The following is a 23,765-nucleotide window of genomic DNA, read 5'->3' as shown; positions in this document are numbered from 1 at the left end:
AGCGATAGTAAGTTTCAACACTTTGATAACAAATCAAATTGTGAGAATTCTCGGTGGCAAGTGCTCGTGGACCAATCAGAAAGCCGCAGGGATGCGGAGGGATTAATTTACCCCATGGTGGGAAGAGGGAGAGTTAACCATCTCTGTAATCCTCCAAACACCACCTTTAGACCTTGAATCCTATTTACAACATCTAGTGCCTCTAATTGTCCCTGCTGCTCATAACATTAGGCCTGATTAGGCAGTAAATATTGCACAAGTAAGCCATGTGTAAAAATATAACATTAGGCTATAGGGAACAGTATATATATATATGTATATATGTATAAATGTAAGTAAATGGAAGACCACAATGTAGGAGTTCAATTAATAACTCACCAGGAGGGATATCAGAGAGTGACGGGACAGAGGGTTGGAAGGACTCGATGTTGCCAGATCTGACGGAGGGAGGGTGTAAGAGCACATATGGGGTTCACATGCTCTTTGTTTCTTCTTGACATCTGATTGGACGATACAATATGATTGGCAGGACTTGACAAGCAGACAAAAGGGAAGATGACTATATATATATATATACCTATATCTGATCATTGATCTAGCCTTGAAAGTTCAAATCATAAAAAAATAAGACCCTCAAAATAACTCTGTTGCTTGTGTGTGTGTGTTTAAGACATGTAGTATTTAAATCGCATCAAATCTGAAATGGAAGTAAATTTTAGTATCATTACATATCCAAAAAAAAGGACTCGTACAGAAAATATTGCTGTAAATTCACTCAAGCTTTTAAGCTAACTAGATATGTCTCATCATGATCCTTGAGGTCATAAAAATATCCCCTCCTATACATATCTTTAGTTATCATTTAGTTTATAGCAAAATAAAAGGTTGTCCAGTTATTCCCCAAAATTTAATAGAATTGTTTAAAGGTATGCTGTATCGGCCCCAAATATGCTAGATATTCAAATATGGTCACCTTTGGTCAAAGATCTTAGACTGTTTTTTATTACAACTTTCGAGGAAATTTTCCTCACTGGGACATTCAGTCATCTTGTGTGCTCCTTAAAAATGTCTGAGAACAATTTGAAGAGTAAAGACCTCCAGGAAAGTACTTTTTGAAACTTCTAGTAATTATTAGCATGCTATAACTTGGGGCCTATATACTGACTACCTTTAAAGTTTCCCAAAGTTTATCTGTCCTACAAGTAACATCTTACCTATTTTCATACTTCGTACTTCACAATATAAGGAGGGGTCAAATGTACAGTGAGACGTATTTCGTCACAAAGTGCATCAACCGAGTGCAAGTGTGCATGCAGTGAAAGAAAACCTGCAACTGTGAAGTATGGCAGTGTGGCCATTTTTCTTTTTTCCCCTTTTTTCTTTTTTAAACATGTAGCATACTCGACAGCAATGTAGTGTTTCAACTTAACTTTTTGTTGACTTGATTCCCATTTCTATCTACTGATGGTTGCTATGGCAACCAAAGTTTCAGCCAGTATTAGAATGCTATTAAACCTTTGTGCAACATTGTGCCGTTCAACCATAGACATGTGATCTATCTTTCTCTCCTTGTTCTGTCACATTGTGTGTTATGTTAATACTAGATGCCTGCTGGGTTCAATCCCAACAATGAGATTATATCAGATAGATACTTTAGATAAGATATTTAACCTCTGGAAAATATTGATCAAGTTTAAATGAAATTTTGTGATATACATGAAAATTGCTACACTGAGTAATACTACTTTGGGTTAAAAGAATTGTCTGGTGGAAGATTTTGATTACATTGTCCTCATAGTTCAAATTTTTGTCTTTCTAACTATGTGAAAATTGTCCCCATTCGAGGTCAGTTTTCTTCTTCTAGAAATCTGGTTTTCAAAATTCAACAGTTTCTCACCAAAAGCACCGTTTGTTCGAACGCATCAATTTGGTGAATGATGTCATGCAGGCAAATAGGCAACACGGGCGACTTGAAGTTAGCACTCCAATTACTGCAACAAATCCACTCTCCCACATACATGCACAGGTGATTGTCTATGATATTTTACGTACAAATAGAGAAGGTACATATCCAGCCTACCAAGCCCAGTGTGGTACGTACATAGCTTTGCACATAATACACTCTCACACTCAAACCACAGTTCATAAACCATTTTTCGAAATCGCTGAAATTAAATTCACAGATCAACTTTACAGGAAAAGGAAGCTTCTTTAAATTTTACTTGCAAAGTATTTGGAACATCGAAAGATGAAACATGTCGGAGCAGAATGTAGTACCGAGAAGCTTAGGCTTCTTACAACTGTCCGATTGTAAATTTTACAGTAGCCTACATGCGAACATTCTTTGCATTGGAGCTGGACAACGCAATGTAAACAACGACGTGTCTGTTGGTCAAACTTATCTTACACAAAGATACCACGAAATCACGGATGCACTACATTATATGACAGCTTAACGATTTTTATTAAACATATCTAATTAGAAGAAATTTCACCGAAAATTAAGGAAGAAATTAATTTGGGGAAGTTAATTCGTCGCCCAGACATCTATCACTAAAAACATAAACTAAACGACGACAGTCTGGTTTGGAACTGCTGAAGACTTTTAACTTTTCCCGACTGATCCAAACTTAATATTCCCCTTTGAAAGGGTGTATTCACGAACCCATACATGCTTGCCCCCTTTTTTATTTTTTTAAGCAAACAACTTCAAAAACTAAAGCAGCCAACTTGAATGGCAAATTTGCCATAATTAAACAACAAAATGATGACTTTAACAAATTCAGTTGAAAGGATGACTTCCAGTTGTGAGCTTTGAGGAATGCGACACAAACAACCCCGAGAAATCTTCCATTCCATTGTCTTTCGGATCGGTTCAGCTCGTGGCAATAAAATTCTATTATCGTTCAATATGACACTGTCATGGCAACAGATAAATATACACATCCCATGATAAAAGGCCGCTGTCTCGCTTGAGCGATAACGTTGTTACCCACCCTTAAACGAGTCAATTCCGCAGAAAACACTTATTAAGAAAAAAAAACCACAAAACAAATTGTTGGGGATTTGTAAAGGATGGGCGGGTAATTTCCTCTTTTTTGATTCCATGTATTCTTGTCTGTCAATGAGACACAATAGTCCAAGCAAACAAGATAATGGTCGGTATAAGGTTAGGGTCGCGATTGCACTCCCAGGCACCAAAAAAACAAATTTTCGAACAGTCAAATAAATTTGTGCTAAGCATATCTGCTACAAGAAAAACGCAAACATATAGTCGCTAATGTTGAAGGGAAAAAAATGGAAAAGAGATTGTTATGTGAAAATTATACATATTTGAATTTTCATGACCTAATTTAAGCATCGTGAAAAGCAATCATCTACACCTTCCTTTTACGAAAGATCCAAAGGAAACTTTCTTGCTTGTGAAGGATATATATGAAAAAGGAAATGGACATACCTTTTACATGGGTCATGGACATGTGCTTTGCATCGGATATATCTTTAAATTTACGTCTTACTATAGTCATAACTGATGGCACATTACCCGCATGTACAAATAAAACAAGGACCATATGAGTAATAGTTCAAGATACTCTATATTAGAAATATTACAAAGTGGCTGATTTTTCTACCCTAGTCTATACAGCACGAACCATTCATATTAAAGGAAGCTCCTCGCAATAAAGCAAACACAAAAGTCAGACAGAATCACCGTTTTATGGTGTGAAAATAACACCGTCTTTACAATGCATTTCAAATTTGTCACGGACAAACAGTGTCGGGGGTCTAATTCGTTAGGGACATTGATGTTGTTTGTTACCTCGAAGTTGAAGGAACATGTATGAGGGAAGCACAAGGTGGTATAATATTTCAACCAATTATAAATATAATATTAGTAAGGTGGCAAAAAGGTAAGGAGGGAGGGTTGGGAAGGGGGGGGTCGAAGAGGATATTGAGAGCATAGGCAGTGCAGAAAGGCATATTCCTAGCATGTAGACAATCTCTCCCCTCATCCTTCTCACAGTCACTTCCACCCGTAACCTACCTCCCTCCTACTCACCTCCCCCCTCCCCCTCTCTCCAACCACCTCCCCTCACCAAATTGCAAGCCCATAGAAAACACCTGTACCAATCTACACCTCCTATAACAAAACCGTTCACTTTCTCTGCCCCTATGTTGCCATTTCTCTCCAATTTTTGTTTTGTTTGTCATATTTTTAACCTAATTTAATCATTGAATATCTTTAAACTATGATGCAAAGATCTCTCCGCTGAGATGATTGACAGCGAGCCATTCTCATCCGAGAAAAGTTCTCACATTCTTACGATCGGGGAACGAGCCAGCGTTCGTATGTAACCTTCTTGGTTTTCAACCCCCCTGTGAAGTTGTTTTCAGTTTAATGTCCCATTCTTTACAATATGTTACCTCATTGAACCTAACCTTCACCTCGGGGGTACCCCTGCTACTAGCCAATAATGAGCCCTACGGCAGGTAAACACCTTTTAATTATTTAAAACAAAGGATCCCCAATTTAAAATGCTATATTAAATTTTGATTCAGTGATAAGGAGCACCTCAGCTTCCTTTGTCATAGTCCCTTCTAATTGACAGACTTGTCTCGGAAGAAGTTTCAAACTCAATTTATCCTGTAACTTGTTATACCACAGCAATTTTATTATTTTGATTCGATTCGATTTGATTTTCCTTTATTGGCCTATATTAAATGGAATGTACTTGAGAGTAGGCTACCTCCGAAAGCTACAAACAACAGAGATGTGGCCCTTAGGTGAGGACACGGCTGGAAGTATCGGCCGCTTAAGACAAAAGGTAGCCAACACAGGTGGTGTGACCAGAATCTATAAAAACAACAAGGGGAAGATCGTTAAAGGGGGAAAGAAAAAAAAGAACGAGGTCCATAAGATAGCTATGGGGCTGGGAACACCTTGAAGTAGTGGAGAGGAACCATTGGCCCCCCACAGGGGCACAGTCAGGTACGCCCAAAGAATTGCCCAGATATCTTCGAGATCCTGTAATTGGGATACCCCTGTCTGAGAACGAAATTGGTTCTGAATAGGTCACAAGATGGGCTTGGATAACTCACAGTAAAATTTAATTACTTTTAATGAAGACGTGGTACTTACACCTCTGGGGGGGCCTATAAGGTTTGTTGGTAAGTGTCTATGAAACAAAGTGGTAACACTTTCCTCCGGCGGCCGCAAGGTTTCATCACGAAGTCAATTGGACTTTTGTTTTTGTTTTGAGGGCTTTTGGTAATTTTTTTTTTTTTCCTTTCTTCATCACATTCCATCAGAAGAAAAATCCTCTTTTAATTTGTGAGATATAAAAAAAATAGGCAGATATCGATGATGACAACATGTTAGTTGCTCGATATAAGAAAACTCTCTCTCTCTCATCTCCTTCTGTGACTAAGTGTATGAACAGGAGTCACAACATGTCAGCATGTCTCCAGAAATCTGTCCTCTTTCTGTTATCTTAGCGTCCGATTTAACTGAGCACAAAACAGCCCTTCGACCATCTCTTATCTTTCAAGGCACATGCATACTGCTTTATTTTTCAAATTCAAATCTGGTAACATTTTACAATTTAGGTACCATTCAAACCCTTTTTTGCTCCCACAAAAGGAGAGGGAAAATTACCCCCCCCCCTCAACTTGAAAACCCCCTTCCCCAGGCCATGACAACTTTTTCTTACTTTTCTCCGCAAACAAAATATGGAGTCAAATTATGTCCCTCATAGTTTACTATATAGAATAATTTAACAGAATCGGTATAATTAATTTAACAGTTACCTTACAAACTGTTAACTAAAGATACTTGAACAGAATATCAAAAGGAAAAAAACCTTTAAGTACTGTATTTACTCATAACACCAGCTCTTCAAAATCCTGACGAAAAGGTGGTTCATTGTGCCCCCCATACCCCCCCCCACATAAAAAAAATACATACAAATCATAACCATTAGCCAACATACTTTCATATTCGACTTACCTAGCCTAAAATTGCATCTTGGGCTGAAGTTGCTATAATTATTAATTCACTCTTAAGAATAACTTGCAACTCATTTCACTGATTTTTTGAAGTGGGCAATATCTTTAATGGGTTCATGTTCAACGATCTAAAAATAAAGCTGAAGGGGTTTATAGGCCTGCCAAATCTCCTGGTCTCTGAGGCAATCTCATGATTTTATGAGATAATAATTTTGATTGATATTTTATTTTTTTAAATATTTTTAGCTGGATTCTGATCACTACTGGGCTGCAGGAATGCTTTTACCTGCATTAAGAAATTACTCGAAATGAAATCCACTTTGTTTTGGGGGAAATAAGTGTAAAAAAAAAGCGATTGCATTTGTGTTCTACAGTGCTAAATGATAATAAAATGTACGTTTGCCTTACTGGGCCTATATTATTGCAGACGTGATTTGTAAAACTCATACATTTGACTTGTTATAAGTTACTTATCATTATTGTTATCTTCTTTAATTATATTTGGCCCAACCTCTCTCAATTTTCTCCTCCTCACATCTCCCTATTTTTTGTGTGAAAGTAAACTTGGCAGATATCTGAGGTTACTGCTTTCTCCAGAGTGTCTTGAAATAAATTACAAAGCAATTATTTGTAACTACTTTGAAAGTTCTGTTTGGTTTTCACTTCACATTCCGACACATCTGTTTGTGTTAAAAACCCTAACACTGACGGACAAGACAACAGAAGAAGAGGGCTTGTGTGTGTTCTGAATTAGCAGACTGTACTCATAAAACCAGAATCCTCTGTGCATAATCACCAGCAACTAATTGGCAGCCAACCCTTGGCTAGCTTTAATATCTGGCACCCAAACAAGCCTATTGACCTTAGAGTAGGGGGAGGACGGCCAAGACGACCCGTCCCTGCGGGACCATAAAAGCCGCTACCAAGAAGAAACAATTAGCCCTTGGGGAGCCCTTATTTGCCCCAGATAGGAAGTGGGGTCTGAAACCGAAAACAAAACGGGACTCATCTTTGTATGTCATTCAGCAAATTAAGACTAAAATCCGCTTCTTTCTAACAGATTTCCTCTGGGCTGTTTTTCTCTCCAAATGTCAACTTATTGTTCTCGATTTTTCAGGCAATTTTTTTCTTTTATCTTTTATTATCTTGTAATCCTGGGGAGGGTCTGGATGATATCTAGAATATCATTACAAATATTAATTTTTCTTCTTCTTCTTCGGCTTCATCTTTTTAAATGATTCTGCCCAGCTCTCTTAGGAAGATTTATTGATGGGATCTTTTACAGCTATTAATTTGTTTGCCTGGCTAAATCAATCAGGTTTTAAACAGTTGCACCCCAAGGAAAGGAGGGTTTTAGAGAGGGTCAAAGTAATAAGCCTAGTCATTGCTGAAACAGTTATGACTTTTTCACTATTATTACGTCCACCAGGGCAGTTCTGGATGTCCACCAGGGCAGTTCTGGATGTCCATGTGTAGGAAAACGCCAGTGAGAATAATTTTTTACGAGAGGAAAGTTAAAACTTTATGGATATTCAACCCAAATGTAGCATATCTAATCACTGGAACTTGTATTATATTAAAGGCAGCAATAGGTACATGTTGGGGGGGGGGGGGGGATTGGGTACCTATATATATAGCAACAGTTAATATCTACTAGGTTTGAATAGGAAAATTGGAGGGTCGGTAGTAATGTGTGTAAAGAGGGAGAAGTGAGAGAAAAATGGGACCAAAATTAAGTTTGACTGGTTTGGCAATATCCCTTGGAGGATGTAACTAAAATCCATGACCATGGTTTGGGTTATAATCATGCCAAAACCCATGACGTTACGAACAATCCATGATGTTACAACCGATCCATGACAGAAGGCAATGTGTAATCATATCGAGAATATATCCAACTAAACTTGAAGTTGATTTGTTCTTCGAAAGTGCACCATGGATAGCATATTTGTTAAATGCCAGAGGTGCAGCATGGGTACAGATGAGGAGGAAGGGGTACAGTGAGGGAGGGAGGGACATGTGCAGAGTGTGGATAAATAATTTGTGGATAAATAATAGGCAGCTTATAAAGTGAGGGATTCATTACAGCTTGTACTGGTATTTTCGACACTATACCTTTAAGTTCCACCAACGTCCGTTCCCCTTCTCCAACAAAACTTATATTGCTGGATGGGGAAAAAATAAAAAATATCTATTATGCTCTTTCTTTCTATCTATCTTTCTCTCTCCCTCCCTCCACCTCTTACGTAAGATGTAGCTTATTGGTAAAAAAAATAAAAAAAGTTCTTAAATTATGTGTTACCCTACAAAGTGGTCGGTCATGGTTTGTTGGAAATATTGTAAAATTAATACGCCACACTTTAAAGTTCATAAAATGCTTGTTTGTTTGTTTACCTATTTGTCTGATATTGTTTTGGCCTCCCCTTTTTTTTTCTGATCCTGTAAACGTGACTCAGTCAATTAGTTTGAGAACAAAGCAGGAATCTCTCATCTTGAATTAAAAAAAAATAATATATATATCGATACTCAGTGGGTTTGTATCCTTCTAAAGAAATTTGTCCTCATAATTTCCTTTCATTAGGGAAAACAAAGATCTAGTGTCATATCAATTTGCAAGTGTCAAAGTCACTTTTTAATTCATAACCCTGACTGGCTTCCTCTTCTTAAAACCTCTCCGATCATAACTCTATCAACTTCCCACAATAAGGTACCTTCATCTTTCAACAGTTGGTTCTTCCCCCAAAAATCATATCCTCTCTCTTGGGGAGGGATGAAAACTTTGTAAACAAATCTCTGTTTCCCTGTTGCAATATTATCGGTATCCAGTCTTGTGAAATACAAATTTGTCGGAACAAAAATCTTCTTCAATTACCAAAAGTGACAAGAGACAGAGAGAGTGAGAGAAGTAGAAGATGAAGAAGGAGAAGATGAAGAAGGAGCAAAAAAAGTAGAAGATGGAAAGAAGAAAATTTTGAAAATTATTAGATCAGGATACAACTTGAGGAGAAACAAAACTGAGATATAATTGCTGGTTTCAATTCCTTCAAGTTTCCTGATGGTAACATTTTTTGCTTTTTTTCCCTTCTTCTTTTTGTGTAACTTGATATATTTTTGAGGAGAAGAGGAGGGAAGGAGGGGAATGAAGTGGGGTTGGGAAAGTTGGTAGTGGAAAGGAAGGAAGGTTAGTTGTTTTCAAATTTTGTTCACCATAACAGGATGAGAAAAAAAAAACAAAGAGATCAAAAAAAAAAACGGGATGTAACAATGGGAACAGAAAGTTACAAGAATTTAGTTGAAAAGGAATAAAGAGGTGCAATTTCAATACTTAATAGGCTAATGGTTTTTGTGGTTATAGTCTACAGTAAGTTTAGCAAATATATAGTTTACTAGTATTGTTTTACAAAAATTATATGAATGCATCTGGCAAGAACAGAGTTAGTGAAGTCATCATTTCAATTAACAAAACTCTGTTTTCAAATGTATACAAATCAGTGGTTTCATTTGGGAGATATCACAGAGTTTAATGTTTCTTCACACGAAAGGCCAAGACTTGATCAAGTCTAAGTATGACATCATCGAGCCACACTTGCTTCATTTTTAATTTTTTTATGTGTTTCTTTGAATATTAAAATGTTTATTTTTCTGCAATGGTGATGAGTTTTGCAAAGGTTTGAAATCTAAAATATTGAACCACTTAAAATGACCTAATGAAAAAAAAAATAATAATAAAAAAATTAAAAAATTAAATAAAATAAACTAAAAATTAAAAAATTAAAATAAATAGATAAATAAATGACGTAATGATGACATTGGTTTCAGTGTCAACACTGTTAACATTCTACCTTGAAACTATGAAAAGTGAAAAACAAAGAGATAGTGAAAAGGTTCCTTAGTGAGCACCATGACATCACAATGGATTTACACAAAGACCCCCCACCCCCCTTTCCCTCCCACAGACACGACTTTTAAACTATGATATCTTCAAAAATATAATATAACAAGACTTGTCTTGACTGTCTTGGGGGTAAAGTTCTTTATCATAACGATTTCTGTCACATAATCTTAAGAATGACGGCTGTGGTGTCCCCTTTTGATGAAAGAAACATTCATCCGTTTTTTCTTTTACATTCAAACAAGCATATCTAGAGTAAGGGATAATATATTGAGATGGGATATTGAAATAAAAGTACAGATATTGTTCCCTTCCTTCCTTCCATATATAAGTGTTTAACATTGACTGGTACCGGAATTATATCCCTTTTTAAGAAGCTTACCGAGGATGAACAACACACAGTCCATTCATATTATTATTTTTTTTGGTTAAAACGGCTTAAAACATCCAAGATTCTTTACTCAGTCCTACCAGGGAATTATGGTCTACGGTCGGATACAGCTCAGCAAATATTGAATTTCTGTCTGTCCTGTTGACTTGCGTTTATTATCCGAGAGCCTGGGGCCATGATTCCCAAACCCTTTTGGATCCCAAATAATGTTCTCGTATGTTCACTATATTTGTTTATTTTTTATTATTATTATCATGATTTTTTTTTTCCAATTTTTAAATCCTTTTGCCGTTCGTGATCATAACAACCTTATAATTATAGGCGATGTGCACCTTTGAATATAATCGAGGAAGTTATTGCAACTGATAATTTTTGAAAGTCGTAGGAGTTTTGATAGATAGTGACAGAAAAACCAGAGTGAAATTATGACCTGTTAGTATCAAACTGAAGAGTAGTAACAGAACAGAAAATAATCATTAAAAAAATTGCAAATATGAAGTGGTACACTTTCTAATGATGTTGTATTTCCTGTTATATCACAAATCAAAAGAGTGAGGTTTAAAAATATAAGAATAGGTATATATATATAAATATATATATATATATATTCCCCTTAAAGACTCTCTGTTAAGTGTTTTCATGACATCTATTCAACTAAGAACAATAGAAACTGCTTAATTATGAAGAAATGTCCATCGCAACATATCGAGTTTGTCTCTATAAACACGTACTAAAAAGATGACTGCTTTCTTTTCCAGTTTGAGGTATACGACCAGATACTCGCCTCTGAGATTGAAAGATGAGATCATTCTACTTTTAGAGTTGGCACATCTGGGATTGGAGCCATCAAAAGGAAAAAAAAGAGGATGGTAATGAAACGTTACCCTTCCAAGTGGAGTCATTCCCCTCCTTCTTGTATCTCCTTACACCCACTCGGATTTATCTGTTTCTTTTCTGCCACGAGATCACAGGATGTCCCGCTGTGTTATCATTCACGGGACCCATCCCAGCAGCCCTAACATATGTTCATGTCTTTTAATAGCAAACAAATGACACCGAAGTACCATATTCACTTCTATTTGTTCTATCAAAATTTACGACAGGAGAAACAAAACAAAGAATAGGTCATTAACCGACAGTTAAGTCTCCCCAGACTGTTACAAAAAAAAAAAAAAGAGAAAAAAAAAATTGCAAGGGAAAAAAAAAAAAACGACAAAAATAAGAAAATGTGAAAGTTTTTGAAAAAAAGACCACCTACCAATACTGAAATCATCTCAAGCAGTAGAGAGAAATAGTTAAAAAAAAAGAATGAAAGAGAGAAAAGAAAAGAAACGAGGGGGATAAAACAACACAAGTCTCATTGATGTCTTTTGTTCCTCTGATAAAAGAAAAGAGAAAGAGGTTCTAACCTGTAATTATGGTCCTCCTCCCCTCAAAGCCCATATGGGATGATCTTTTGATTTCCGATTCATCATACTTTGTGACCCTTTTCTCAGCCACTTAAATTCCAAAGAGTTTTGCTTGTTTTTGCAGAGGTCATAAAAGTGTTAAATCTTATCCACTTCTCTTCTCTCCCCTATATTTTCTTACCTTAAGGTTAATGCTTTCTGTAATAGGCTTAGCTTTGATATATGATAGGCAGTCGAAACATATGTTTTGGTCTATCAATTGGCAAATGGGTCTAGGTTGAAGAAAAACGATATTTTGCGGAGAGGGGATCACCTTAATGATTGTTGAACTATTCAACATGCCTTCTCATCCTGCTCCCGAGATCTCTCGATGATCATCGATCGGATCGGGTCGTCGTCGTTCGACGAGGACGAGGAGAGACTCTCTTTGATATGAACAATGTTATGAAGACACAAGGGTGTTGATGTTATTAAAGTACCCATCCTTTGGGGAACCAGAGTTAGAAATAATTTGGGCTTACCACCTGTTGTATGCTTCACATGTTTCTCCCACCCACACTTAGTGATGTGACCAAGGGAAACTGGCAGAGATATTTCTAACCAATTTCGGGGGTTAAAGAAATTAAATGGTGTTATTTCCAAATTGGAAGTCATCACCAGCAAAACCCGGGGCCTGAGTGCATTGCACAAGAGGGCACTGATCGTATTCATGTTGTTCCTCCCCCCCCAGTTCCATGACAGCTGATGGCTCGGGTGTAATTAGGTCTGGTATTGAAGTGATTATACCGATCTGGGAAAGAGTGATTTACTCTCAGAAAAAAAGTCTTTAACCCGGCCATGAAGAAACAAAAAACCAGGCTATGATACTATACCCACCCATGTCAGGCCTTTTTTCTTTTTTGCCTTTTTTGTTGATATATGTTGTTTATACTCCACGGAGTAATTAAAGACTGTTAGGTGGTTTTTCAAAGAAAAACTTTGAAAAAATTAGAGACAAAGAGAGATTTGGATTCCATAACGAAGGAGGAAAAAGAGAGCGCAGGCTATAATTCTTCTGACTGGACTGCAAGGTATCGTAATAATGAAAATCAAACTTTTTTTCCGAAGTTGTTCTCCTCCTCTATCTCCCACCCCTCCTTCCCCCTCCCCCTCCCCCCACTCATCCTCCTCTCCCCTCTTCAATGAGAACTAAGCTATCCACTAATTTACAGAAACCTTCCCCCATCTATTTCCCCTTTTCAATCCACTCCAAAATTCCTTCACTTATTAATAGGCTCCTTTCATTTACAAATTTCATGCACTTCTGTTTCGAACAATTAAATGCAATTTTTGTATCCACATAAAGATGTATTGTGCCTCCCCCCCTCACCTTTACCTCACCCTCACCCTCCTCCATACAACCTACATATCCCACAAACGATTCTACTCTAGCTCTTTACACTCCTTTAAAAGATGACTCAGATTAGCTGGATTTATTAATTATACAATGGATTAACATTAATATTGAGGCAAGAGTCATTTAGCCTTTAAAGGAGCATACCAGAGATTTAATATATATAGTTTTTTCTATACCAAAATGTTTCTTGTTTTCTTCCTTTGTTTGGGACTATGACATATAAAGACTTAAATTCTGCTCAAAGACATCTTTAACATTTTTCAAACTCCACTTAAGGGCGGCAGTTGAGATTTATTTATTCTTGGTAGAAGAGACACAATCTCCAAATTGTTTCCTCAGTAGCCGTCGTTAATTAATATTCGTTAAAGTATCATTTAACGAAACTCGCGACAAATTCGCTAAAATTATTTCGCACATTAATGTACCATGAAATGATACCATGCCATTCGTACAGGCTTAGTTGAGCTGTATAAATAAATAAACTTGTCAAAAAGAAACAAAATATTTGTAGTTTAAACAATCTGTAAAAAATAAACCATCCTGGTTCTTTTGACTAAAACATACTTGAGAGAACCACTTGAACATCCTTCATACGTCTGCATACCATACCAAGATTTTCTTTTGTGATTAATTAAGTATGCATCATTAGCCATCATTAATTAATAATTAGTGATGAATTAAGTATGCATCTATACCATATTATTTCCTGGTTAAGATTTCTTGTTGTTTCTTGCGAACAGTATGCTCGGCTAAATTGTATCGAATATTGACTGCGACCGTCTTCGAAACAGTAATAAATCTCAGTTTTCGAGGTCTGGGTCGGATTAATAATGAAACGGAAAATTCAAATTAACCCATTAACTCCATACTCTTGTTAAATTGTGTTTCTTTCAACGACGAAAAAAAAAAAAGGAAAAAAAAAAAGGTGTCATTTGCAAAGTAAATTTCTTGATAATCGTTGAAGTTATTTACTCATTTGTCTGACATTTTACACCTTTGTATAGTTTCCCATTATAACCTCCGAAATTAACTTTCCCATTCAGACGTGATGACGGCCATTCTCTGAAAGAGCTAACTGTCTTTTGTCCTTAAATTGGGGTGATTAAGTGGAAAACCATGACGTTCTGTACATCAGGCCTTGCCACTTAAATCTTGCACAACATTAATCTCAGCCATGTCAAGATACTGAATAAAGAGTTTAAATGAAAAAGAAAAAAAAAACATATTTACCCATTTGACACTGACCAAGGTCTATACACACCCATAATAGCCTCTTAGAGAATATTAATCTCTACCACAGAATTAGACAAACCTTTTTTCCTCCCCCCCCCTTTTTTTTTCCTTTCCAAACAACCCACTAAAGTCCTTTCTCTATTGAAAACTTCCCAATACTTACTTTATCAAGTAAACCAAAGCATTTTCAAGAAAATCTATAAAATTCAATTTACAACCATTGATTTCCCTTTCGGCATCCCATAGAAATCCCTAACAGGATGTGTGAATTCATTATCTTTTTCACGTGTGATGGACCCTATTATCTTCTTTTCAATGCCTATCGCTTCGGCTTGTCCTCAGTTAAGGTCGTACCTGGCCTAAGCTCCCCATTGTCCCTGGAGCAGTGTACACAGTAGCCTGAGGGCATTGGCCTACCACACAAAGGCTTTTGACCAAATCTTCCTGATCGGTTCACAAAGAAAGACCCTCTTCTCACCCCTCAATGGCATATTTTGCAGTACATTAAACAAGGTAAAATAACCATCTTTTCTTTTTTTCTCCCCCATCTTTGTCTTTCTTCCCTGGCTGCTCTGGTGCTCAACCCCGCAAGCAGGTGATGATGACGATGATGCATATAGAGGTACTATATAGCGGGATAAACAGAAGAGCCAGGACTACTATTAAAGAAAACACCCTCAGCCAAGATATCAAAGGAGCTTTAAAATGTTTTCCTTTTTGCCCTCTTTTGTAAAGGAGAGAGCTCAAGTAGCGGGGTATCCTTGACAATCTGACAATGTAAGCGTTTTTTTTTTTCTTGCCTTTTTTCTTCTTTCAGATTCAAGTGCACACGCCCCAGATAGGACCGAAACTGTCATCGACATAAATATAGTTAAGCAGATTACCATTGTTGTGCGTGTGATGTACATACGGACAGAATTGTGTATATATGGTGTTGTGATTTTGGAGTATATTTTTTATATGTGTCTTTTCTTTGCATTATTGAGTTGTCTTAATACTTATGAATTATACCCAAGTCGCAGCAGGTCGAATGAGAAAAATTAGGAAAGCGGTTCAAAGAGTTGACGATGAAATATAATTGTCTGCACATTAAATTTGTGGGACACCAAAATTTTCTGTATTGATACTAGAGGGTTAGTAGTAACAAATTTAGGCACAGCAGAGTGGCAGTATATAACCATATGAATCTCTTAGTTAGAGTGATCTCGAAGGGAAAACTATCCAATTATGTGTGTAGAGTAGTACATGGCTGGGTCACATATATGGCAAAGCAACACCAAAATGCAACAGTAACCATATTTATTATCATTTATATATGTATTTCTTAAATACGTTTCCACATCCTTTCAAAATAGTTGCAACAAATCTTCCTCCTCTCGACCCACTCACTGGGCAGGGGATCAGCAAAAGGAGAATTTTTTTTTGGGGGGGGAGGGGGTAAGTAGGCTTAGATGCAAAAGAGCTTTAACATTTATCAAAGAGTGTTATCAAAGAGTGTTATCAAAGAGTAAAAAGTCAGTCGCATCCTTTAAGAAGTGGTTATGTAAGGAAATAATAGCTAGTTACTGACTTCTACCAAATTATATCTGTATGTAATTACTACATATGTAATGAACATTTAATTTGTATTTATATTTCTATGTATATGTGTATATATATTTTTTCTTTTCTTCCACACTCTTAAGCTTTTCAGCTTTATGGAAGACTTCCCTCCACTTTGTACTTTTGTGGGAAAACAAATAAATAAAATAAAATATCCATCATTTTAACTACATCTGTGTAGTGAAAGTTCCATTGTTGCCGGTATGCAAGGTGTGTATGACATAAGCCAAAACTCATGCACCGTCACCATGGAGCATGTGACCTATAATCCCCAAGCACCCTTCGCCCACCACCCACCCTTTGACTGGCTACGGCCCTTCCATTCACCACTAGACTTCATACTTCTCTCCACACCATAGCATGGTTAATCTCTTGCTAGATAAATGACTTCAAAAGTATCAATATAACCTATTCCTATTCCCCTGCCCCCCAAATATGGACTTAATTTTTTTACTTCAGTATAAGTATTCCAATCGATATACAACAACCCCCTCCCTACACAACAAGTTCACAATCACAATATGTCTCCCATACTTAACCGAGTAATCACTGTTAAAAAAATAGCAGAAGAAAGGTTGAAAGACTGCAAACGGGTGGTAAAAAAAGACCATCCCTTCTTTTGTAATCTCTGATACCACAAAGTGGTGTTTGCTACCGATCAGCTGCTGGACAAAAGAACCCTGTCAGTTCTTAAATGCATTCCTCAGAATAACAAAATTGTTTTATGAGAGATCACGTTCAAAAGAGGATAGGATTCAACAATACCTCGATCAAAGGCAGGAATTTGTTGACGAATTGGGTGCACTTCCTTTCCACCATTGTTAGACTCTTTTCATATTCAGGATCGTTCTATTCAAAATTGTCTCGCAAATAGATTTTTCTTTTTCTGTTCTGTTTCGTTGGGAACCGCAAAGAAGGTGATATTCAGTTAGAATTATTGAGAGAGATAAGGGGGGGGGGGTGAAGGTGGGGTAAGTGGATGACACTTCAGAAACTTAGATTGTCAATTTACACAGAAAACAGGGACTTGTTCCATTGCATGTGATGCTCGGTGATATTGGCAATATTTCGTCTCTTCCATTAGATTTCTGAAAGGGATGGGAACAAGGGCCCCTATGTCATCTGTTTGTCTAGATCTGTGCAACCAATTTGATCAGTCAGTCCGTTTGTCCCAAGGCCTGTCAGTCAATCAGTTGACCTATTTGGGTCCATAGAATTGATCTGACAGGTGTCAAAGATTTTATTTCCATTTTTTTTTCTGTGTGTCTCTTTTATCTTCCCTTATGTTTTTCCATTCTTCTTTTTTTTTGAGAAATGAATACAGATTCATGTTTAATTTTTTTGGGGCAAAATCAAATTTACAGAGGCCCATAATTTCCAAGCAAACCCATCTTTGATTGCTTTAAGATCACTCATCGAGTGATTTTTTTTTTTTTTTCTTCAAAAACTTTTTACAAAAACTACGAAAGAGCACGGACTTCTTAGTCCATGATAAAATGTACTATGGCCTACTAAGCAACTGGTTGGATCTGTGACATACTGCGCCCCCCCCACCCCTGACACCCCATCCTTTTCAACAATTCACCAAGGTGTTTATATACTGCTACATAGGATTTATCATTACTATTAGTTTTATCGTTCTTTCGTCTTTAAGATTAGGTATAAATAATATTTTCCACACTTTATTTTGAATGCTTGGGTGCTGTTTAAATTTTAAGAGTTTGTGTTAAAACAAATTTCAAAAGGTAACACAAAATGTATCAAAGTGACCACAGTATGATTGTAGGGAATACTGCTTCTACACACTCCTATTAATATTTTTTTTGGTTCCTTTGGGTCTGACAAATTTGTTCTCATACATAATAAACTTAATTATAATACAATTGTAGTTCAGTTAAGAAACTTAAGACAAACAACTTGTGCCTTGGTTTATAAAGTTAGCACTTTTCCCTCTCTGAAACTCCTCCACCCCCCTCCCCGCCCCCTTCCTCCCTGACAACTTGTAGCCATACACTCTCCCCGTCTACCATATGTCCATCATATCCATACAGTGCCATTTCAAGTACCATGTGTTTAAAACTAACAGGATAAATGTTACTTATCTTATACCATAGGGACATCTCACTTCTAACCCAGGGTCAAAAGACTGCCAAGATCGATTTTTGTTTTTGTCCCATTTTAACATGTTTATACGAAACATACCTACAAGAATCAACATAAATTTGTCAGAAAATTCTGTAACTTTTTATGGAGGATATGTTTTTTCTATATATTAATATATAAATTGTAAAAACCTTGCATGTCAAAAATCGATATATAATTCCCCCCCCCCCCTTCTTTCCCTTCGTTTACCTCATTCAATGTAAAGTAACGACATTTCTTAATTTTCTGAATAAAAAAAGTGAAAGAATATTTTAAGTATAAAGCTCGCCTAATGATTATATGGCCTATTAAAGCCAAAGAATTGTCCTAGTAATTAAGCCAGTTTATTACAATTATACAGTTTTATATCCCGCTTTGAAATTTTTGACCTTGATCAACCAGAGAAGAATCTCCCTCAAAATCCATTCCTTATATTTCATACTTTCATTAAAGTTCTGCTGTAATAGACTCCAACTATAGCACGCTATCATTGAAAAGTTTCTTGAGATTTCGTAACTGACCTGCCTTGGTCGTAAAATGACCTCTTTTTACCAATTAGTCTGCAACGCCTGCCACATATTTCTTCTTGTATGAGGGTCTTTGTGTGAACGCTGTTTGATTAACTACACTGTAGACATGAACATATTTCCACACAGTGTTTACACAAAGAGCCTAATAGTGTTAAGAAGCTATGCAGGCTAAATTGTAGAGCCTGCAGGTCGATTGACCACCGTGGCAGGTCTATTACGTAATCACAAAACTTTCCTAGCTAAAGCGTGCTATAATTGGAGCCAATAGCAGATCATTAAGACATACAGATTTTTGTCTTTTGCATACACACAAGCTTTATGTATACAGATCTAATGTCTTCTGTTTCCTTGCCTGTTATTTTTATTTTGTTTGGCTTTCTTCTACATCTTCCCTGCCTGTGCTTCGATCAACTTAAAGCATATTAAACAAGTTTTCATGATGTAGGGGGTCTTTGATAGGGTTAAACTTATTCATTGACCCTCTTAAACAGATTTCAAACCAAATAGAATCTGACATGGAAGCATCCTCCTATTAAAGAATCCTATTCCCTTATGACCACTGTTATTCCTTCACCTGTGGCCTTACTCAATAATAACCCTATTTTTTGGTAATATTATTTAGGTCTGGCCATATTTATCCATTGCCCTCCTTTTCTGGATAAAGTATTTAGGTCTTAATATATAAAATACAAATAAAAAAATAAATAAAAAAATGATAAAAAAAACTAGTTTTATAACCTTAGCTTAAAGTTATACAGGTATGTTGTATTCCAACTTTGCATCACAATGGCCAAACCATGTATTAATATTCACATATGCAAATGAGAAATGTTAATTCGTTACAAAATGGTTAGCCAGTATTAATTAGCGAGTTTTTTATGAACCGTTTAGTCCAAGACGAGGACAGAAGCCTTTTTTTGCATGAGTGCTATAAATTTCATGAAATATTTGTACACTTTTTTTTTTGTTAAATGAAAACAAGTTTGAAAATTTTGCCTTATTTCATGGAATCTTTGGTGCTAATTTGGTGGATTCAAATGAGTAGGGATTATGTTTAGTAGTCCTTTTTTTTATCTTTAAAAAATATTTTAAAACCACTTCCATTAATATCATGATATTAATTTCTCAGTGGACCAAATTTAAATCTTAACCTTAACAGATCTTATGTGATGTAAGTATGAAAGCATGGCTGGAAGAAAGGAAGAGGGGGGGGGGGTAGATCGAGGGATACTAATCTCCGAAACGGACTGAAATTTCTTGTCAAATTTGCGTCTCTCTTCTTTGACGTCACAATTGATTCTCGGCAGTTTGATTTACTTGTCGTAATTATTTCAACGGAACAAACCTGGAGATAGAGAGGCCCTTATTCTGTTCCAATACACACATTGGGATCACACCCAAGCTTTGCTTAGCAATTAAAGCAAACTTTACTTATTTTAGCAACGATTCCGCTCTATTTACTTGAGTCAAGGTCATGGATACAAACATTACTTCAACTCCTGTCAAAGTGCTTGATTAGAGATTCCTTCCTTTCAAGATTGCCAGGACAAAAAAAGAATAGGAGGGAAAGATCTATTTTCGTATTAGTTGGGAAAGGAGGGATGGCATGAGGGGAGAGGAGAGGAGGGGTGGAGAAGCACTGGGAGAGAGGGTTGACCCTGGAAAATGAAAATAATACCCTTTATAATCAAGTCCACTTATTTCCATTTTCTATGCTTTCAAGTCTTTTTTCTTTTCCTCTCCATTTGTTATTCCTTGGGTTTTTTTTTTACTATTCTTCATAATTAAAAAATAAAGAAAATACTGACAAGCTTTATGTACATGGAAAATTTCAAGAACGTAGTGCAGGGAATGTGGGGGGGGGGGGGGACGGGATTGGGAAGTGGTGTAAGGATGAGATATTTGGGAAGTGGAACTGTGGAACACAGCAGTGATACCTTCGATAAGCTGAAGAATACTATTATGCATTTTTGGCAAATTACATTCAGATCTGCAAACTTTTTTTCAAAACAAATTGTTTCCAATGCTTTAATCTCCCCCCACCCCCTCATCCCCTGCCATCTCTCACTCATCCTAACTACCTCTCATCTACCCCTCCCCTTCCCTTACCTTCCACCATATCCAACATTGAGAATTAATGTACAACATCAATTCAGCACTACACATTGGTACACTAAAGGCTAACAGCAATTACTTAATATCTCACTATAGTTTGAGAGAAAATTCTAATTTCGACTACACTCTCCATATTTTGTTTTAAACTCCAGAAAATAGATTTGTGTTAAAAGTAAACACAATTATATAATAGTGAACCCAAGCGTTTACCATTGTGGCAATGGACAATGGCAGAGTAACACTTAATCTGTCAAGGAAAATTTTGTCTTCTAGAAAGTCAGTTTCAAATCTAAAATATCAAATGATAGCATGATACCCATCTCATATCTTTTATCAATCGAAAATTACAATAAATTTTCCAATTTACTGACACCTGACCCCCCCCCCCCCCCCCCCCCGTATGTCAATTTAACTTTCCCAAACATCCAGCTCCAAAATTGACAATTCATGAAGCTTCCTATATATAAGGAAATTCTTTGTTACCCAAAATGTAGAAAAATGTTTGATACTTAACATTGATGGGGAGGGTGGATTATTTCCATATGGCTGACATTTTTTCTTACTTTACTTTAATATGAATCATGACCTTTGACATAACAGTTTCACAGTATCATTATCCCACTTACATTATCTTATCATGCACACAGCCACTTTTGCTATGAAAGTGAAAAAGGTTAATACTTAAAAAAAAAAATATTTCCTCTGGTAAAAAATCAAAAGAGATAAAACTCAGAAGTACCCTAATTTATCTCACTTTCCCTGTAAACCAAACTTTTGAAGTTTTGATCAGTTACAAGAAACATTCTTGGAGAATTAATCATCGCCATGGCATCCTCCAGACAAACCATCTTGTCAACTATCTGTGAAGAGATGTTCTTCCATGTAACTATTTTTAGAAAATTCACCCAAGATTGGAAGAAGAGCCTGGGCTAGAAAACCAACCAACTTGATCCACTCTTGATCCACCCAAGTCCTCTTAATTTACATCGAGACTGAAACCGTATGATCATGATGATGTAACATCAAGTGAGGTATCAGGAGTCCCTCGGGAAGGGAGTGGAAACTACACATGATCAGGTCAAAGGTTGATGAGCGATTGCGATGTGTACCATTAACCAGGCGCGTAGCAAGGGGGGGCGAAGGGGGCAGCTGCCCCCCCTTGAGCATATTTAAAAAAAATTGTTTTAATATTTTTATGATATCGCTAGTAAAGAGGGGAAAAAAAAAAGAGAAAATGCTAAGATGCAACTTACAAGGCCTGGGAAGTGCCATTTCCAGCGATCTGGGAGGCATTTGGCCAAAACTTTCTTGGATGCTTCGCGCCAACCCATGATGGCGCTACGCTTTGGTAGTTTGCAATGTCGAATCTATGGCTCTGATCACTAGCCTACAGGTTCGCCATCCCTTGTCAAATTCCTCGCTACGCGCCTGTCGTGATGGTGTACCATTATCAAAAAGATTAACTTTTGCACATTTATCAGCAGATAATTTGATCTAAAAGCTGGTCAAACAGACTGTCTAAATGGTTTATAATGTACAAAAAGTTTAACATACAGTACTGATATTAAAAAAATAAAATAAATAAAAATAGTTAACCTCATTTTAGTGCTTGAAAGTAATCTGACAACTTAGTTCTAGTATTTAGAAGTTTTGAGGTTTAAAAATTGTAAGCACTATTAATTCAGTCTTTAAAGATTGGAGAGGGTTGGCTCTTTGCCTGAATTTGGTTGACCGTTTGAACCAAAATAATTAGAATTTTACAAAAGAAATAAAATCACAATTGATCCAAATATAACACCTTGCTATACATGAACAGAATTTTAAAGGGGGGTGAAGGGGAAGGGGAAGGGGGGAGCCTAATTCAAATTTCTCCTGAATGACTTAGGTACCAGGATTCCTGGAAATACACAGTAAAAGTTTCAAAGGTTTGCTAACCTAAAGATAAAGCATCACATAAAATGGGGTCTTTGTTAGCTTACCCGGTTAATAACTTCATTGATTAACCGCTCTGCCAGATAGTTGTTAACTACAAAAGCACTCTTGGTTATACAGCGGTATCCGGTTATCAGTGAATTCATATCACATGGTTTGATTAGAATGACACAGAATAACATGTCCAACACAGAGTAAAACAGCTTTAAACAGCACGATTTGTCTGTACCCTAATTCTAACCCCCCCCCACCCACTGCCACACCCCTTCACTCCCTCCACAAAGCTCCCTCTTCCTTATACCAATGAGAAGAAAAACTTTAAATTTGTTCCTTATGTGTTACAGCGCTGTAACACATAAGGAACAAATTTTATTTCTATGCTTTATGTTTTCTTCATCTTTGTTTTGTTTCTTTTGTTTCTTTGAATTCTTATCGTTTTTGTGTTTTGTGTATCTCGCTTGGAAGCAGTCACGTTCAGTCGATGCGTGGAGTAGGGCCTTGTCTGTAAACATGGCAAGGGCTAATTTGGGGTGAAGATTCTTTGATTATTTTATCACATTCAAATGACACTAGTATCAGTCATCCAGTATCCAAACCTGCCTCTCCTTTTGGCATCAGCAAACGAGATGGGCTGAAGTAGCTGACATCTTGGTTAAAGTTTATCAGGACGTCTTTAGTGCATGTCAGCCTCAAGGAGAGGTATCTCAATGGATGAAGATATTGCAGTACCATCTATACAATTTTTTTTTTATTACCTTTTATTTATCAAATCGCTCCCCAAAAAATGTGAAAAAAAATTGATATATCAGAATTTGAAAAACTGGTGTTGATGGGTTGAAGGAAAGGTTAGATGATATTACAGAGTCTAGACTTGGGAATATTTCATCCTAATTTTATAAGAAAATTCAGAGATTTGTCCAAATTAAAGTTATGAAAAATATGGGATATATATATGTGCACGCACCATTGACTATGTGTCGCAAAAACAATTTTTGAAAAGATCCTTTAAAGGACCTTTCAGGGTTTAATTCAGCTACAAAGAATTGTACTAAGAAGGCTTACATAACATTGGCCGTATTATGCACAAGAACATACTGTACACTCCTTTAAAGCAACA

At 36.6% G+C, this 23,765-nt stretch overlaps 1 protein-coding gene across 2 annotated transcripts in view; it reads right to left on the bottom strand.

Moving 5' to 3' along the window:
* LOC139975927 (histone-lysine N-methyltransferase MECOM-like) overlaps positions 1-23,765 on the bottom strand; it is a 103,594-nt gene that overhangs the window by 36,055 nt on the left and 43,774 nt on the right. Inside the window, exon 1 of one of the 2 annotated variants that reach the window (XM_071984220.1) lies at positions 379-500. The exons of the other annotated variant lie outside the window; for it this stretch is intronic. Coding sequence (XP_071840321.1) covers positions 379-465 — 87 coding nt within the window. The 5' untranslated portion in view covers positions 466-500. Of the gene's footprint in view, positions 1-378; positions 501-23,765 lie in introns of those variants that run through there. 2 annotated transcript variants of the gene reach the window in all.

This window comes from Apostichopus japonicus, chromosome 11 (genome assembly GCF_037975245.1).
Source record: "Apostichopus japonicus isolate 1M-3 chromosome 11, ASM3797524v1, whole genome shotgun sequence".
NCBI classification, from domain to species: domain Eukaryota; kingdom Metazoa; phylum Echinodermata; class Holothuroidea; order Aspidochirotida; family Stichopodidae; genus Apostichopus; species Apostichopus japonicus.
Note: the sequence above shows the minus strand (reverse complement) of the source record. Positions and strands in the feature narration are given on the sequence as shown.